We start from the raw sequence: 18040 nt of genomic DNA, 5'->3' as shown, positions 1-18040 counted from the left end.
TGAATCCTTTTGAGCATCTGTGTCTGTCCATATCCTACACCTGTTTCCCATCCTCCCTCATTTCCTCTTGTATTTTATCCTGCGTGTCTCACAGTCTCGTTGCCAGTTCGTTGCACTTCACGGTCCTCGTGCCAGCGTTTATCATAGTCAAGTCATAGTCTGTTTTGTGTGTGACCTTGTTCTCTGCCTTCGACCTTGCCTTTTTGCCAGTTAAACCAATTGGTTTAATTCAAACTAAACTGAGTTTGGCAGAACTGAAACAAGGACAAATTGATGCTGATTTCACAACATTTATTTCTGATGGTTCTGTTTCACTGATGGGAAATGAAGAGCTTGTCTGTCACTATCTTGCGGGATACTGGAGCAACACAATCGCTTATTTGCGGTGATATTCTCCCGTTTCCAACTGAGTCTTATGTGACTTAGACGTTTTAGTGCAGGGAGTTAAGATGAGTGTGGTGCGCGCATGTTTGCATTTTGTGAATCTTAGGTCTCGTTTTGTGTCAGGCAAATTTAAAATTGCTGTAAGACCACAGCTACTTATAGCTGGGGTGCGCAGTCCGGGTGAGGAGGGTGTCCGGTTTGGGGACCTCAGGATCACGTCTCTGCTTTTTGCAGACAACGTGGTTATGTTGGCTTCATCAGACCGTGACCTTCAGCACTCACTAGAGCGGTTTGCAGCCGAGTGCGAAGCGGCAGGGATGTGGATCAGTACCTCCAAGTCCGAGGCCATGCTGCTCCTTTGCGCAGTTGAGGCGGTATGGACACCTGATTCGGATGCCTCCGGGGAGGCTTCCTCTGGAGGTTTTCTGAACACGTCCACCCTGGAGGAGACCCCGGGGCAGACCCTGAAGGGATTACATCTCTTGGCTGACCTGGGAACACTTTGGGATCCCCCAGGCAGAGCTGGAAAGCATCGGTGGGGGGAGGGAAGTCTGGGACGACCTGCTCCACCTACTGACCCCGCAACCCAACCCCAGATAAGCGGAAGACAATGGATGGATGGATATCATAAGTTTAACACAATCACAAAACCAGACTCATTTCCGCCGCCCCGAATGGATGACTGTGTCGATCATGTGGGCTCTGCTAAGTACGTCACCAAGTTAGACCTTCTTAAGGGCTACTGGCAGGTCCCACTGACTGAACGTGCATCCAAGATCAGCGCCTTCGTCACCCCCTCCAGTACACAGTCATGCCATTTGGGCTGCGTAACGCACCAGCCACTTTCCAGCGGCTGATGAATATTGTTTTGTGTAATGTCAGTAACTGTGAGGTCTATCTTGATGATATAGTGGCATATTCATCGACATGGACCGAACATGTGAAAACACGATGTGAGATCTATGACCGATGCTTAACCTGACCAAATGTGAGTTTGGTAAGGCAGTTGTTACCTACTTGAGTCAACAAGTCAGTGAGGACCAAGTTTGCTCTGTTATGGACAAAGTTCAAGCCATTGCTGATTTTCTCCCCAAACCTGTCGTGAGCTCCGCCGTTTTTTGGGGACGGCTGGTTACTATAAAGCATTTTTTAAAAAAATTCGCTGACGTCGTTGCTCAGCTTAGCTCGGTCGGAACTTTGTTAAGCGGCCTTTGAAGCTGCCAAAGCTCTTCTCTGCAGCGCTCCTGTGCTCGCAGCTCCAAACTTTGTGCACCCATTCAAACTGGAGGTGGACACCAGTGCGCTCAGCGCCGGTGTGGTGCTCCTGCAGGAGGATAAGCATGGCATCAATCATCCGATTTGCTACTTTTCTAAAAAGTTTAAAAAGCACCAGTTACACTTCAGCACTATAGAAGAAGAGGCACTGGCCTAATTGTTAGCTTTACAGCATTTTGAAGTGTTCCTTGGATCCAGCTCGGTGTCAACGGTCGTGTTTTCCGACCACAACCCTCTTGTGTTTTTGACCCGGATGCAGAATAGTAACCAACGCCTTATGCGCTGGTCATTATTGGTTCAGAACTTCAATTTTGAGATTCATGATAAGAAAGGACTAGAAAACGTCAGTGCTGATGTGTTGTCCAGATCACAGTGAATCTCACATTTACTCTAGGGGGTAAATGTCTGATCTTTTGGTAGAGGGGTGTTATGACCATGTGGGTCATTTGTAGTATTATGTGTATGTATGTTTTGCTGCATTGCTCTCTCTCCTCAGAGTGTGTGTGTGTGTGTGTGTGTGTGTGTGTGTGGTTTGTGGTTTGTGAATGAGTGAATTAGGAGCAGGTGGTGTCCGCTGATTGGCTGCTTCGCCTGATTCCTGTCACGTGATTGGTCAGGGGGTGGGTCCCTCATCAGAATCCTCACCTTTCCAGCCTTGCCACCACCAGGAAACGCCAGCATGCCATTGTTGTCTGTGCTGTAGGAGGATGCAGCAGTAATTTAGTAGTTCAGCAGTTAATAGTCGGTGCAGTATGGATTTTGTGAATTTTGTAAACTTTGTGAAAACATGTAAACAACTGTGCATTATTGTAGAGCGGTAGTAGGAGGGAGAAGCCCTTTTTCTTTTAACCCCTGTTCTCCTGTTTTGATTTTCATAGGAGGCAGGTAAGATTATTGTCATCTATGTACCTTTTCTTTTGTTCAAGGAAGCAAGGGTTAATTTAGAGTATTTTTTGTTTATTATGTTGGCTCAAGTCTCCCTCTGAACATGACAAAAAAACCAAACAAACAAAAACTGCTCATTTTGAACTTGGCATACTGGTTGCTGGCCTTTCTTGGAACGGGACGACTGGGGGAGAACAAACTCATGTTATGTCAAAGGAGGAGGAGGCAAGGTGACTGTGGCTATAAAGTCCTCTAACTGTTTACACCAAAAAGATTACAAAAATATTGACAGGAAAAGGACCTGAGAGCAGCAAAAGTAACTAAATGCATGTTATACTATACGATCATTACCACTGATACATTCGCATGCAAACAACCTTGAATAATGTTAGACCATGAAGCTGGTTGTTGCACTAAAATCAAGAAAACATTTGCACATTTGGCAGATTTACTGTAAATAAAGACTTTAGGGGCTGAATCACACACTGACAGGACCTGATAATGAGATTTCCTTTACCCTTTACCATGTTTTGTGTGGGACTGTGGTGCTGAGGGGGCAGACAGGACGGCACCGGTCGTGTCCAATCAGATTCTGTGACAGTGACCTGGTGGGGGTGTTTGCTTTAATTTCCAAGAACTTGAAATCAGAATTATAATACGAAATCCAGATACGCCAACTTACATTAATAGAAGTTGTTCTGCAGCTGTTTGACTAATTTGGACCCTTTGAACCACCACTGAGGTTCGCTGGCAGTGAAGCATCTTTTACATAACAGTGATAATGCAATCATTGGCCAGAGTTTACAGCAGTTTGCATAAAAGCCGAGTGGCTCTAAGAGACTCAGTGAATTTCTGGACTTTGTCTGAAGCTGTTCGATCATGAAACTGTGGCTCGAAGCTTGTTTTCTGTTTGCGCTCCTGTTTGTGAGCAGCTCGGCTCTCACGCCTGAATGTGAGAAGCTGATCGAGCCTTTGACTCTGGAGGAACAACTCAAGGTAAACCTCCTTTCATTCCTGCCTCCATCTTTGAGTTTGTATTCAAAGCCGAGCTTGGTTTCCATCTCTGGTTACGTATACATGAAGCCGGCAGAGTTTTAAAACATTAAGTTGATACGAAACGTGCGTATCAACCCCAGAACAAAAGCGAAGACCTTGTGAAGATGCTGCTGAAGCTGGTAAGAGAGTGTCTTTATCCACAGTGAAACCAGTCCTGTACCGACATGGGCTGAAAGGCTACTCAGAGAGGAAGAAGGTATTACTCCAAAAGTAACATGATAGATAACAGTTTGGAATTGCACAGGGACAAAGACCGTAATTTTTGGAGACATGTACTGTGGTCTGATGAAACTTAAATTGAACTGTTTGGCCAAAGCAATAGTTTAATGAATTTTGGCCCATTCCTCCTGACAGAACTGCGGTAACTGAGTCAGGTCTGTTGGCCTTTTCAGCTCTACCCACTAATCTTCTACATGACTGAGATCAGGGTGTTGTGATGGCCACTCCAAAACACTGACTTTGTTGTCATTAAGCCTCTTTCTAACTAATTTGGTGGTATGCTGAGGGTCATTGTCCATTTGGATCCATTTGTGCCCAAGCTTTAACTTCCTGGCTGATGTCTTGAGATGTTGCTTCAATATTTCCACATAATGTTCTTTCCTCATGATGCCATCTTTTATGTGAAGTGCACCGGTCCCTCCTGCAGCAAAACACCCCACATGATGCTACCACCCCCGTGCTTCACAGTTGGGATGGTGTTCTCAGGCTTGCAAGCTTCCCCCTTTCTCCTCCAAATGTAACGATGGTCATTATTTCCACACAGTTCAATTTTTTGTTTGAAGTCAGGCTTAGAAAAAGTTCGAATCTTAAGATTAAAGTCGGAATTAACAATTAAAAATTAAAGTGGAACCATCTCGAAGCTTCTCTTTCCCTTCTCACTACTTAATTTTTCCACTCCCTCCTTTTACCACGAAAATGTTAAAACACGTAAACCTAAAACTTTTTCTAATGTGAATCTTCATTATGTCTGTACTTTTGCTTTTGAGAAAAGTCCATGTTATTTTAGCAAAACCCTCGTTGCGTTTAGTTCCATTTCAAGCAGCCATTCATGAGGTTTTAACTTCTGGAAAAAAAGACAATAGTATGAAAATAGATGAACGATGTGTTTGTGTGCAGGCGTACGGCAGAATGAACATCCTGATGGGCTTCGCTGATACTGCCGGTTTTAAAGGCATCCAGAAAGCGTATGGCAGCTACTGGATGGACATCACGGCTTCACCGTCTGGTCCCGGTCATCTTGTTGTTGCTCATCATAAGAAAATGTGAGCTGATTGCAGCAATTTGTTTTCTTTTTTCTTTTCTTTTTTTTTTTTTTTTTTAAGTCCTGTTAAATCTGTTTTTAAAATTTCTTTTAGTTCTCGTTCTTATCATGTTCTACTCAGTTAATTTTGGCTTCCTTTTTCTTTTAAACTGTTCAATTCTGACATTTTTAAAAATTCATTTCACGCCTCTTTAGTTTTGTCTGTTTGTAAAACTTCAATTTGCATCTCTTTGTTAAAATTTGTTTCATCTGTATTTTAATTGTTTTACGTCTTGTTTTTTAAGGTATTTTTTAGTCATTTATGTTGCTTTTAGAATTTGTTTTATGTCTCTCGTTCAATTTGATTTACATCTCTTAAATTCATATCAGTTTAATATCTATTCTAAAATGAGTTTATTTCCCTTTTTGAAATTAGGGAATCTCTTTTTTATTTGTTTTACTTGCTGTACATCTATTTAAAAAAAAAGTATTAGTTCTTTCTTATTTACTTTTCATATCTTTTCACATTTGTTTTGGCTGTATTTTAAGTTGTTTCACAAATTTCTAGCCATTTCTGTTGCCACTTTTAAGTTGTTTTACGTCTCCTAATGTCTCTTATGTCTCTTTTAAATAGTTTTAAGTCACTTTTTAAATCACTTTTATGTGTTCTATTGAATAAGTTTTATGATTTTCGTCTATGTGTCTTTTTCAATTTATTTGAATCAAAAACAACGTAAGGAAAGATAAAAGGGAAAACCTGCTTGTGATCTTTTTGCCTTCTTTTTTGTTTTCTCCTCAGAAACGGAGTCTGCACGAGTTCAACTGTGAACATGACGGTTGAAGGAAACACTGCAAGAATTCGACGTAAGTCTGGCGATGAGGTAATGTTTCAAAATAAAAGGACAGTTTTATTTTAATGATCTATGAATAACTGTCTGGAAGTCTTGATTTCACCTTTATAAAAATAGTTTTACAATTTTTAGTAGTTTTGCATCTCTTTACTCAGTTTCTTTAAAACTTACTTATGCCTCTTTTAAATTGTGGTATGTCTTTTTCAAAATGCATTTTATGCCACTTTTTTATTAGTTCAAGTCTCTGCTGAAGCAGTTTTGTTGTTCCTTTCAAGTTTGTTTGTTTTTTTTTTTACATCTCTTTGTAGTCATTTTATATCTCATATAAGTTTATTTGATCTCTACTCATTTTATGACTAATTTAGGTTTTGTGTTTAGTTTTTAAAAAAAAGCATATTTTCATTACATTCTGGTTAAGTTCTCTTTTTCTCTTTTAATTTCTTTCACATTTCTGTTAATTTCTTTGACATTCTAAGTCATTTTACATCTCATAATTGGTTTTATGTCTATTTTTAGTTACTTTGCTGCTCTTTTTATTTTGGAGTCATTCAAGTCTCTTTTGCGTTGCCTTGCACCTCTGAATTAGTTTTTTTTTTAAATTTTCTTTTAACATTTGTTTTATGTCTCCTTTTAATTCATTTAACATTGCTCTCTTTAATTTGTTTTGATCTTCAGTCATCCAGCACGATTTAGTTAGTTTTTACAATTCAGTTTCCAGACATCACACCTCCAGGCTTTGAATGAAATACTGTTTCAGATGGAGAATGATGCTGATTTTATTTAAATGCCCATCCATCCATTTTCTTCCATTTGTCCGGGGTTGGGTCATGGGGGCAGTAGGCGGAGCAGGTCATTCCAGACTTCCCTTCCCCCGGCAACACTTTCCAGCTCTTCCTGGGGGATCCCGAGGCGTTCCCAGGCCAGCCAAGAGATATAATCCCTCCAGCAGGTTCTGGGTCTGCCCCAGTGTCTCCTCCCAGATGGACGTGTTCTGAAGACCTACAGAGGAAGGCTCTCCGGAGGCATCCAAATCAGATGTCCATACCACCTCAACTGGCTCCTTTTGACGTGCAGAAGCAGCGGCTCTACTCCAAGCTCCCTCTGGATGTCCGAGTTCCTCACCCTGTCTCTAAGGCTGAGCCAAGCCAACCTGCAGAGGAAGCTTATTTCAGCCGCTTGTATCCGCAATGTCGTTCTTTCGGTCACGACCCAAAGCCCATGACAATAGGTGAGGGTTGGGACGTAGATGGACTGGCAAATCGGGAGCTTCAACTTGCGACTCAGCTCTCTCTTCACCTTGACGGTCCAGTACAGCACCTGCATTACTGCTGACGCCGCACCGAGCCGCTTGTCCATCTCGCGCTCCATTTTCCCATCACTCGTGAACAAGATCCTGAGATACTTAAACTCTCTTGCTTGAGGAAGCAACTCCCCCCCATCCGGAGATGGCAATCCACTGGTTTCTGGCCGAGGACCATGGCCTCGGACTTGGAGGTACTGAGCCGCATGCCCGCTGCTTCGCACTCGGCTGCAAACCGCTCCAGTGAGTGCTGAAGGTCATGGTCTGATGAAGCCAGCAGTACCACGTCATCTGCAAAAAGCAGAGACGCGATCCTGAGGTCCCCAAACCGGACACCCTCCTCACCTGGACTGCGCCTTGAGATCCTGTCCACGACGACCACAAACAGGATTGGGGACAAGGGGCAGCCCTGGCGGAGTCCAACACCCACTGGTGTCCGACTTAATGCAGAGAATGCGGACACAGCTCACACTTTGGTTGTACAGGGACCGAATGGCTCGTAGCAGTGAGCCTGGTAGCCCATACTGCCTCAGTATCCCCCACGACCAGGATGGAATTTGCATTGCTCCTCCTGAATCTGAGGTTTGACAATTGTTCGAAGCCTCCTTTCCAGCAATGTAGAGTAAACTTTGCTGGGGAGGCTGAGAAGTGTGATGCCCCAGTAATTGGAACACACTCTCTGGTCCCCCTTTTTAAAAATGGGAATTACCACCCCGTCTGCCACTCCATCGGTTCTGTACCCAATGCCCATGCGACACTGAAGAGACGTGTCAGCCATGACAGTCCAACAATGTCCAGAGCTTTCAACCATCTCGGGACAAATCTCATCCACACCTGGTGCTTTGCCACTGAGGAGCTTCTTAACTACCTCGGCGACCTCTACCACAGATATGGACACAGAAACCCCCGAGCCTTCAGGCTCTGCCCCCTCAGCAGAGGACATGTTTGCTGTGTTCAGGAATTCCTCGAAGTACTCCTTCCACTGCTCAACAAGATCCCCAGTCTGGGTCAGCAGTTCTCCTCCCCGGCTGTACACAGCCTCGGCCAATGCCTACCTCCCCTTTCTGAGGCGTCGGACGGTTTGTCAGAACTTCTTCAAGGCCGACCAAAAGTCCTTCTCTGTAGCCTCCCTGAATTCCTCCCACACCTGAGGTTTTAGCTTCCATGATCGCCACCGCTGCAGCCCTTTTGGCCAGCCAGTACCTGCCTGCTGCTTCAGGAGACCCCTGAGCCAGCCAGGCCCGAAAGGTCTCCTTCTTCAGCCTGACGGCCTCCCTCACCCCCGGTGTCCACCAGTGAGTTTTGGGGTTGCTGCCACAACAGGCACCAGTGACATTCTGGCCACAGCTCCTAACGGCTGCTTCTGCGATGGAGGCTTTGAACATGGCCCACTCTGACTCCATGTCCCCAACTTCCCCCAGGATGTAGAAGAAACTCTTCCAGAGGTGGGAATTGAAAACCCTTCGGACAGGGGGCTCCGCCAGACATTCCCAGTTCATCCTCACTACACCTTTGGGTTTACTGGGTCTGTCCAGCAGCCTTCCCCGCCATCGGATCCAACTCACCACCAGGTGGTGATCAGTTGACAGCTCTGCTGCTCTCTTCACCCGAGTGTCCAAAACATCTGATGATACTACTACGAAGTCGATCATTGACCTTTGGCCTAAGGTACTCTGGTACCAGGTACACTTATGAGCAACTTTATGTTTGAACATGATGTTTGTTATGGCCAATCCGTGGCTAGCACAGAAGTCCAAAAACAAAACACTGCTCAGGTTCAGATCAGGCGGGCCATTCCTCCCAATCACGGCCCTCCAGGTTTCACCGTCATTGCCCACGTGAGCATTGAAGTCCCCCAGGAGAACTATGAAGTCCCCAGGGGGCACCCCTTTCAGGACACCACTCAGAGACTCCAAGAAGGCCAAATCCTCTGAACTGCCGTTTGGTACATAAGCACAAATGACTGTCAGAGTTTTCCCCTCTGCAACACGCAGTCGCAGAGAAGTGACCCTCTTGCTCTCTGGGGAGAACTCCAACGAGGCGGCAATCAGCCGGGGGCTTGTGAGTATCCCCACACCCGCCTGGCTCTCCTCACCATGGGCAACTCTGGAAAGGAGAGAGTCCAACTCCTTTCCAGGAGTTTGGTTCCGGAGCCCTTGCTATGTGTGGAGGTGAGCCCAACTATATCTAGCCGGTAATGCTCCACCTCCCGCACCAGCTCAGGCTCCTTCCCTGCCAGTGAGGTGACGTCCCCAGAGCTAGTTTATGCCACCAGGGGGTGGTATGCCAGGACACCCGCTCCTGCCTACCACCCAGTGGGCATAGCACCCAACCCCGATCATCTGCCCTGAATATGGTGGACCCTCTGGGCAGTTTCTGACTTTGTCTCTGTTTTCAGATCCTGGAGTTTCTGGAGATTACCAAATTCTGCCGAGCTGCGAAGGCTGTCTGTCTCTCAGCGTCAACTACACAATCGCAGACATGCAGAACTTCCTTGAAAGGCTGAATGTCAACATCACAGTTGGACCAGGGGCCATCAGCTCTCACTCTCTTTTTCTGATGGGTAGGAAGGAACCAGTCTGAGGCAGGAAGCTACTTGTTTTATATCCAAAACATTCGTCCATTTATGTCTTTTTGTTTGCAGCCAACAGGACGAGCGTGACGGACTCAGATATGGAACACTTCAACAAGCAGGTGGAGTGCTTCGGGTTCTCTGGAGAACCGGACTTCCGCTACGATGAAAAGACAAGTGCTGCACTTTTAAACTCTTCTGCTCAAACTGAAAATCTCAAGCTGAAATCTGTGTGAACTGTTGATGTGTGATTTTAGACAGAACTGAGCTGTTTGTCTTTCTCTCTGCAGGTTTCTGTCCGGATGGCGAAAACATTGAGGCGTGAAAACCTCCAACGTGACAATAAACACTGATACTGAGGAAGTGAAGAGACAACAAGTGTCATTCAACCTCAAATGTGTAATGATGTAATAAAACGCTTTAACATCAAGGTTTTCAAACTGTACGACTCCTTCTCTCCTGGTGTTTATGGAGGCACTGGAGCTTTACGTCAGGATTCATCAGCACCTACGTAACATGAAGGAAAAACTTGGATGCAGAAACGCAAAATTTTTCTTCATGTGTTGCAGAACTATCTGGTTGTCAAATATATACATGGGACGGATTTTAATCACTTTAATGTACTTCAACTGTGTACCATTGAAGCAAATGGCATTAGAGTGGAACTCAGTATTGGCAGATCGTAAATAATGACTTGGATCAAATCAGGCCATAAAAACTTGATTGGTAAATGGTCTGCATTTATATAGCGCTTTTTTACCTTAGTGGTACTCAAAGCTCTTTACGATGCTGGCAATTGCCTGTACTGCTTATTACAATGATAATAACTTGGTTGCTAAGACTTGCATTTGGGCAAATGGTGTAATTAACAAACTTATTAACAGGTAAAATCATAATGGAATCTGCTGCTGTGTTCATAAGTATGTTAATTACACCATTTGCTCACATGCAAGCTTTAGCAACCAAGTCATTGTCATTGTAATAAGTAATATTTTGGTTGGAATAAACCTTTCAAACCTTAACTTGTTAGTTAAAAAGCACTATTTGGATGAAAAAAAAACAACCAAAAAACGTTGAAACTGTAGGTACTTGGACATGAAGTCCTACGTTGTGTGGAATGAATTAACCTTTTAAATTATACCTATATTTTGAGAGAAATCATCCTTCATAACTAAATCATGCATTTTGGCGATTGTGGTAGGTGGCGCTGTTTTGGAAAAAAAGGCTCTCAAAGTGCGGCTGTCGAAGAAGCTGCGGTTCTGAGAGTGCTGCCTCCGGCTCTGCAGACACACCCTACTCTGAGTTTGTGGGTCGCTGAGCAAAAGCTTTCATGATGGCTTGCAGGCAGCATAATTGTAGCCAGAATGAGCGAGCCTGTGAGCCTGAGCTCAGGGCAAAGAAACCCTGAAGTTACAGATGTGAATCTCTCACAGCAGAAGTGAAGCAAAAGTCATGTGTAAAAAGACAGAGAATGGTGAGGCCTGCTTGACCTGTAACTGATGATTTGTCTGTATTTCCAGAACTTGTAGCCAAATACCTAGACTTTTGATCTATTAATATCATTGTACGCATTGACAGATCTTTTTACACATTGACAAATCTCACAACAGACACACAGATTGAGATACAGACACACAACTCTCCATACACATAACGAAAAGCTTTGCTACAATAACAGCCGCATCGTAGAGTATTTGCATTTATGTACATTGACAAAAAAAAAAAAAAACATTACAAAGGCTATATTGCAATTACAGGCCGCAAAACAAAATGCCAATGCAGCAGAAGTGAGCAGTGACACACAAGTTAGAAAACCTGTGATTTCCAATCAGTGTAATTGTTGTAAAATGAGCTGTGAACAGCAGAACTTTCTCAGTTTTGGACCTTTGAGCTGTGTCTATCTGCACGTCATGGCTCCACTTGGAATAGAGTTGCCAGAGGAACTGAAAAATCTGATCGTAAGACTTCACAAAGATTAAAAATGATGCACGATGTTTGGTGACCAACAAATAATAAGTGGAAACGAAGCTACTGCAGTAATCAGGAGGTATAAAAGGAGCCATAGTACTGCTAATCAGAGCCGCAGTGGTCGTCCTCCTAAAAATGATATCGGGCCACTTTGACATACTAGCGGTGAAAAACAGACTGCTTCAGTGTTGGCACAGGGGATATCAGTGGAAATTCAAGTTTCTGGGACAACTCAGGCTTCCAAGAAAAAACTCTTGTTTGAGGTTTTGCCCCAAAACTGCAAGATGAAACTTGAAAACATGAAAAGAAGCCAGGTGAATGTTGGAAGCACATTCTTTGGTCAGATGAGACCAAGATAAATCAGTTTTATCTTCAGATGGGGTCCAGCGTGGGAACCTGACCACGACTAGCACAATGAATGCATCGTCCTGACAGTGAGAGTTTGATGATGTGGAGCTGCAGGAGTGCAAAAAGCGTTGGTGATGATGTTTATAGTACAAATTAGGGATGGACCGATACCTCTTTTTGATTTCCGATACCGATACTTCAACTTTGAGTATCTGCCGATCCCGATACCAATACCGATACCATCTCTCCTCCTAAACTTCTTTGGAAATACCTTATTTGCATGGATACATTTGTTTAAGGTGGCTTTATCAAAAGCCTCATACTATTAAAGCACAGACTTTGCTTTTCTAAGAAAGGAAAAAATAGCCAAAAGCATGTCTCACATTGAAACTGTAGCTGCTTTATTTGAGCTGCAATCAGACTACAGTGTGCACTCAGTGCCATTCACATATTTAGAACAGATCAAAATGACACAGCAACATTAAGCTGCAATTTAAAGGTTAAATTACCAAAACTTGGTACTAAATAATAGTACCACTGATAGCCGCTCTCGGCTCTGCGCATGAGCAGTAGTAAATGAGGCCGGAAACGTTGTGACCTGCTGCGGGATGGGATCCAATAGGAAGGTTTTGTCTGCAGAGCCGGAGAGCCCCGTACAGGCTGCTGGTAGAGGGCTGCACGGAGAGGCTGGACTCGTCTGCTACGGCCGGATAAGTGCACGGCTTCTAGTTCGGGTGTGCGACGTAGTTTTAAAGGGTGATTTCACTCAAAATATACTTCAAATTTAAAACCGCTCCCACGGCCCGCCGGCGGGACGTGACCACTTTCCAAACACATTACAGCCAGATGTGCGCATGCTCCACAATCACATTTCCGACAACATACACATCAAATGAAAGCTCAGAGTCTCCTCTTTCCGATGATATAAACCTTTTTGACCTGCAGCAACCACAGCGTTGACACAAAGAGGTTTTTGTACAGAAAAGCAACATGTTAAAATCCGAGTTTTCTTACTTTTGAAGGCTCTCTGCAGCTCAAACATCGCTCATTCCTCACCAGCTTGGTCTCATTCTGTCCGGACACAACCAGTGAACATAATCCCGTAAAATAATTCTGTCCGTAAAACGTATTAGATCCTCAAAGGCACAAACTCTGAAGTAATGTCTTCCCAGCTTGAGATCAGCTCCGGTTGATGTCATTCATTTCTTCTGGCACAATCAAGCTGAATCTATTTCAGATCGCGCTGAAAGCGCTACAGGCAGCTCGACGGACGGCTCAGCTTTTGATTGACACTTAGTTTGGCCAGTAGGAGGGCTTTGGGGGTGAGTGACAGCGTGAAGGGCCAATGGAGTGTCTCAGACAGTCGCACAACTTCCACTCTTGTAGATTCGACCAGTCCGGTTGCAGACACTCTCTGAAGCTGTACACTTGTAGCCAATGAGCAGACGAACACGTGGGTGTGTCGGAAGGCAGGATTGTGTGTGTGTGGCGGTATCGGATCGGCCAGTTACCACTGTGAAGTAAATCCTCCGATACCGTAATTTCGTCCAGTATCGGCCCGATACCGATACCCGGTATCGGATCGGCGCATCTCTAGTACAAATCAAAATACTGACTGACACAATGCAGTTTATTGCACTAACACTGTACTTACCAACAACTGTATTCGTATTAGACCTGTCGATATTTTAATAAGTGATTTATTAGTTTGAGTAAGTTGTCACTATAAAATGTTCAAATTCTTTAAATGGAAACTTCTTCAGTGTGAACATTTCAGTTTTTTTCCCCCTCCTCTATGACAGGGGAATGAACATCTTTGGGTTGTTGACAGGACATTTGTCATCTTGGACGTCATCAAACACTGGTGACAACATTTTGTAACGCTAATCGACATTTTTCACGAAAAATCTAAGTGTTTGGCTACAAGTTTTGGAAATACAGACAAATCATCAGTTACAGGTCAAGCAGGCCTCATAGTTGTCTGTCTTTTTACACATGACTTTAGCTTCACTTCTGCTGTGAAACATTCGTATCTGTAATGTTAGGGTTTCTTTGCCCTGGGCTCAGGCTCACAGGCTCATACATTCTGCTGCTCTGGACCTCAGTAGTTATGCCGCCTGCAAGCCATCAGGCGGCGCTATCCCCCAGAGCCTCTGAGGGTACGCAACATTGTCTGGTATGTATGAACAAGCTAAACTTGCTGAGTTTGTGGGTAGCACTTGGTTGGATCTGCATTTTTTTTTTCTGCTTCTTAAAGTGTCTTAATTCATTCATGAGGTGAGTGCAGAGGAGGCGCATCACAGTTTGAAAACGTCGGTGTTAAAGCATTTTATTACATCATCATGAAAACAGACCACACGTAGAATACTTAATGATGCTTGTTGGCTCTTGACTTCCTCAGTGTCTGACAAACAGGTTTGTTCTCACATTAGAAGTCTGGAAGCGTGATGCCTTCGCCTTCCTTACAGAAGCCTGCAGAGAGAAAGACAAACAGTTCAGTTCTGTCTTAAATCACACATCAACAGTTGACAGTGGTTTCATGGTTTAAGCAGAGGAGTTTAAAGTGCAGCACTTTTCTCTGGATTGTAGTGGAAGTCCGGTTCTCCGGTGAACCCGAGGCAGTGCGCCTGCTTCTTGAACTGTTTCAGAACCGAGTCCTTCACGATCGTCTCGTTAGCTGCAAACAAAAGATGAAAATGGGCAAATGTTTTGGATATAGAACAAGTAGCTTTCTGTCTGGGGTTGGTTCCTTCCTACCCATCAGATAAAAGGCGCGGCCATAGATCTCGTCGGCGTCAGTTGTGTGTTTGAGTTCCATGTCCGCTAAGAATTTCCTTAGGTTTTTAGCAGAGCTGTTGACGAGGGCGAGCATACAACCATCGCAGGTAGGCAGAAACTGGTAGTCCAGAGTCATGTTGGGTACTGGGAACAGGAACAAAGTCAGAGAAATTTAATTAAAAACTACAACCTTCTCCTTCTGAGAAAGATTTGGTTCATAGACAGACGAAATGTCTGGAAAATAAAATGGTAAAAAGACTTCAAACAACTGAAGACAAGGAGACTGATGAGATGTAAAATGACTTAATAAGACTTAAGACAGATGTAAAATAAGTAAAAAGACAAAACAACTCAAAAGAGACCTAAAACAAATATTAAAAAGAGACGTAAGACAACTTTTCAGAGACATTACATAAAAATAAAAAGAGACATAAAACCAATTATATATATAACTTATATATTATTAATTATATATATAACGTATATATAACTTATCAGATTTTTTTGTACTTAAATCTCTTCTATTTTTCATTTTTTGCTCTTTATTTTGTACTTATTATGTATGGCACTGAAGGAGCTGCTCTTAATCTCATTGTACTTGTGTATAGTGACAATAAAGGCATTCTATTCTAAAAATTAAAAGCAACAGAAACTAATTAAAAATTAGATGTAAAATAACTTAAAGGAAACAGAAAATTAAAAAAGTAAAACGATTTTAAAAGAGATGAAAACTGCTTAAAAAAAGACAGATAAACTAATTTAAAAGGAGTTGTAAAACAAAATGAAAAAAGAGATGAAAACAACATGAAAAAAATAAAGATGTAAAACAAATTCAGATGGTCACAAAACCACCTAAAACAGATGCAAAATGACTATAAACATGCCGACATACAATAAAAATGAAAAAGGGTTAGAAAACACATTTGGGGGGGGACGCAAAACAACTTCAATAGAAACAAAAAATTAAGAAAAGAAATGCAAAATAAATTATAAAACAACTTAAAAGACAAGTAAAACTAACTAAGAGAGGTGCAAACAACTCAAAAGAGACAAAGAACAACTTAAACAACTTCAAAGAAACAAAATGACTAGAGTGGTGTAAAACGACTAAAAAGACACTTAAAACAACTTAAATGAAGACTTAAAACTATTCAAAAGACACAAGTTGCAGAACAACTGAAAAAAGGTATCTAAAAAAAATTTAAAAAATATATTCTTAAAACATCTTAAAAGAGTCATAGCAGAACTTCAAAGGAGAATCTAAACATACGAGATATATGTAAAATAAATTAAAACTGACTGATAATTTCAAGACAATAAATCATTAAATCATTAAAAATGAGGCTTTTAATTTGAAACCTGTCGGTCAGCTGACCTGCCCTGCTGTATTTAAAATTAAATAAGGAAACTTACATGCCGCACTTGCAGTGCTTCCCTCGAACTTCAACTTCATTTTCGAGAAAAGACAAGTTCCATTTCTGGGAAAAACATCAGACGGAGAGGTGACTTTAAAAATCGATAGTTATCAGTCGATCTGTCACTATTTTCTCTGTAAACCGCAAATATTTTCTCAGTAAGCTGCATATATGTCATGTTGTGACGGAAATTTAAGTACATCAACTTTCACAACTCTGCCGTCAAGTTATTTCAAAAGGATTTATTATGGAGATAAAACAGAGCATCGTCTGCGAAACATTAGAACAGGATTTAGAATGAAGGAAACCAGGAGCAGAATATAGTCAAAAATGTATTAGCAGCTTGTACCTTATATCTTTCCTCAGTTGTTATCTGAATTATGAGAATAATATAATCTACAGATGTTATCATGAGACAGATGTCATATATCTAACTCGTAGACTGAAGGCAGAGGGTGAAATATTTAAACAATTTCAAACAAATGAAGACCAAGAGACATGACTTGATGTAAAAAGAGACGTGAAACAAGTGGAGGTACAAAATGCCTAAAGAAAGACATAAAACTAATTAAATAAATCAATGTAAAAAAAAAAAAAGAAGTACACATTAAACAAATTACAGATGAGAAGTAAAACAAATTTTTAAAAAAGAGACATAAAATGACCAACAAGAGACTAAATTTTTTTTAAAAAAATAGGACTGCAATTTAAAAATATGAATTAAAGAAGAAATGTCAATGAAAAAAGAAAAAAGTATCACAAAAAAGAGATGCAATACAAGTCCAAAGAATCACAAATTGAGTACAGAGACGCAAAACAACTGAAACGAGACATAAACCCAATTAAACAGATATAAAGCAACCTGACAGAGATGTAAAACACCTTAAACTCAAAAGAAAAAGACACAACACAAATTAAAAAATAGACTGATAATGATTTCAAAGAAACTCAGACGTTTTCAGAAGCTGCTGTGTTGTGTGTTAGTGCAGCTGTGAACTCACATTTTGTCCATCTGAGTGATGAGGAGTTCGTTATGGTTGGTCGGCGACACCGTCACGTTTCCCCAGTAGCTGTCGGTCAGGTTCATGATAATTTTATAATCCTCCTGATCAGCGTAGCCGAGGAGGAAGTGTACTTTGCCGTGCATCTGCTCACAGACACAAGGTCAGGAACATTAAAGCAACCAAAAAAACATCTAAAATCTTAATCTCAGTATTCAAATGTTGTGATTTTGTTTACTGTATGAAAGATCTTTAGCAGCTGCGAGAAAAAGAAAACTTACTAAACAGAACCAGAGTTTTGCAGAGTAATATGTATTTTCCTCAAAAACAAAAGCTCAGAATTCTGACTTCTTTAAGTCTGACTTTAACCTCAGAATTTTTATTTTTTTTAAAGTCTGACATTAAACTAAGTCACAAGTTAAACTCAGAATTCAGACTATTTATGACTTTAAACACGGTTTTCTGACCATTATTAGTCTGGGATTAAACTCTGAATACTAATTAAAGTCCAACCTTAAAATCAGGATTTTTAATTTTTAAAGACTGATTTTAAACTTAGAATTTAAAAAAAAAGTCTGATGTTAGACTCTGACTTCAGACTTTTAAAGTCTTACTTTAAACTCAGAATTCCACCTTTTTTAAGTCTGATGTTAAACCTCACACTTCAGATTTTTCAAATTCAAACATAAACTCAGAATTCTGGCTTTTTAAAGTCTGACTTTAAACTAATTCTCACTGAAAAAAAAAAAAAAAAAATGTAACGCAACCAAAAATTTTTTTTAAGTAAAATGAATTAAAAACAGACAAAACAAATCAGAAGACATGAATTACACTGTACATTGTAAGACATGTTGAACAACTTGAAAGAAACAAATGAAAGTTTTCCTGATGTTAAACCCGTATTTCTGAGAAAAACAGGTTTGTTTTTCTCCCGTAGATGGACAAAGTTTTTTTTTTTTTTTTTTTT

At 41.7% G+C, this 18040-nt stretch overlaps 2 protein-coding genes across 3 annotated transcripts in view; one reads left to right on the top strand and one right to left on the bottom strand.

Annotated features, from left to right (window-relative positions):
- LOC103369203 (uncharacterized) overlaps positions 1-9997 on the top strand; it is a 15828-nt gene extending 5831 nt beyond the window's left edge. Inside the window, exons 1-6 of one of the 2 annotated variants that reach the window (XM_008297857.1) lie at positions 3382-3540; positions 4717-4862; positions 5640-5704; positions 9390-9554; positions 9636-9740; positions 9854-9997. In XM_008297857.1, the coding sequence (XP_008296079.1) occupies positions 3424-3540; positions 4717-4862; positions 5640-5704; positions 9390-9554; positions 9636-9740; positions 9854-9888 (633 nt within the window). In that variant the 5' untranslated portion in view covers positions 3382-3423 and the 3' untranslated portion in view covers positions 9889-9997. Of the gene's footprint in view, positions 1-3381; positions 3541-4716; positions 4863-5639; positions 5705-9389; positions 9555-9635; positions 9741-9853 lie in introns of those variants that run through there. The other variant, XM_008297858.1, reaches the window with a different exon arrangement.
- A 4195-nt stretch (positions 9998-14192) lies between these two features.
- Positions 14193-18040, bottom strand: part of LOC103369202 (uncharacterized) — an 8191-nt gene continuing 4343 nt past the window's right edge. Inside the window, exons 2-6 of the mRNA XM_008297856.1 lie at positions 17074-17219; positions 16071-16135; positions 14637-14801; positions 14452-14556; positions 14193-14351 (exon numbers count right to left, since the gene is read on the bottom strand). Coding sequence (XP_008296078.1) covers positions 14308-14351; positions 14452-14556; positions 14637-14801; positions 16071-16135; positions 17074-17219 — 525 coding nt within the window. The 3' untranslated portion in view covers positions 14193-14307. The remainder of the gene's footprint in view (positions 14352-14451; positions 14557-14636; positions 14802-16070; positions 16136-17073; positions 17220-18040) is intronic.

The sequence above is a fragment of the Stegastes partitus genome, unplaced genomic scaffold (genome assembly GCF_000690725.1).
Source record: "Stegastes partitus isolate 25-593 unplaced genomic scaffold, Stegastes_partitus-1.0.2 Scaffold1254, whole genome shotgun sequence".
NCBI classification, from domain to species: Eukaryota; Metazoa; Chordata; class Actinopteri; family Pomacentridae; genus Stegastes; species Stegastes partitus.
Note: the sequence above shows the minus strand (reverse complement) of the source record. Positions and strands in the feature narration are given on the sequence as shown.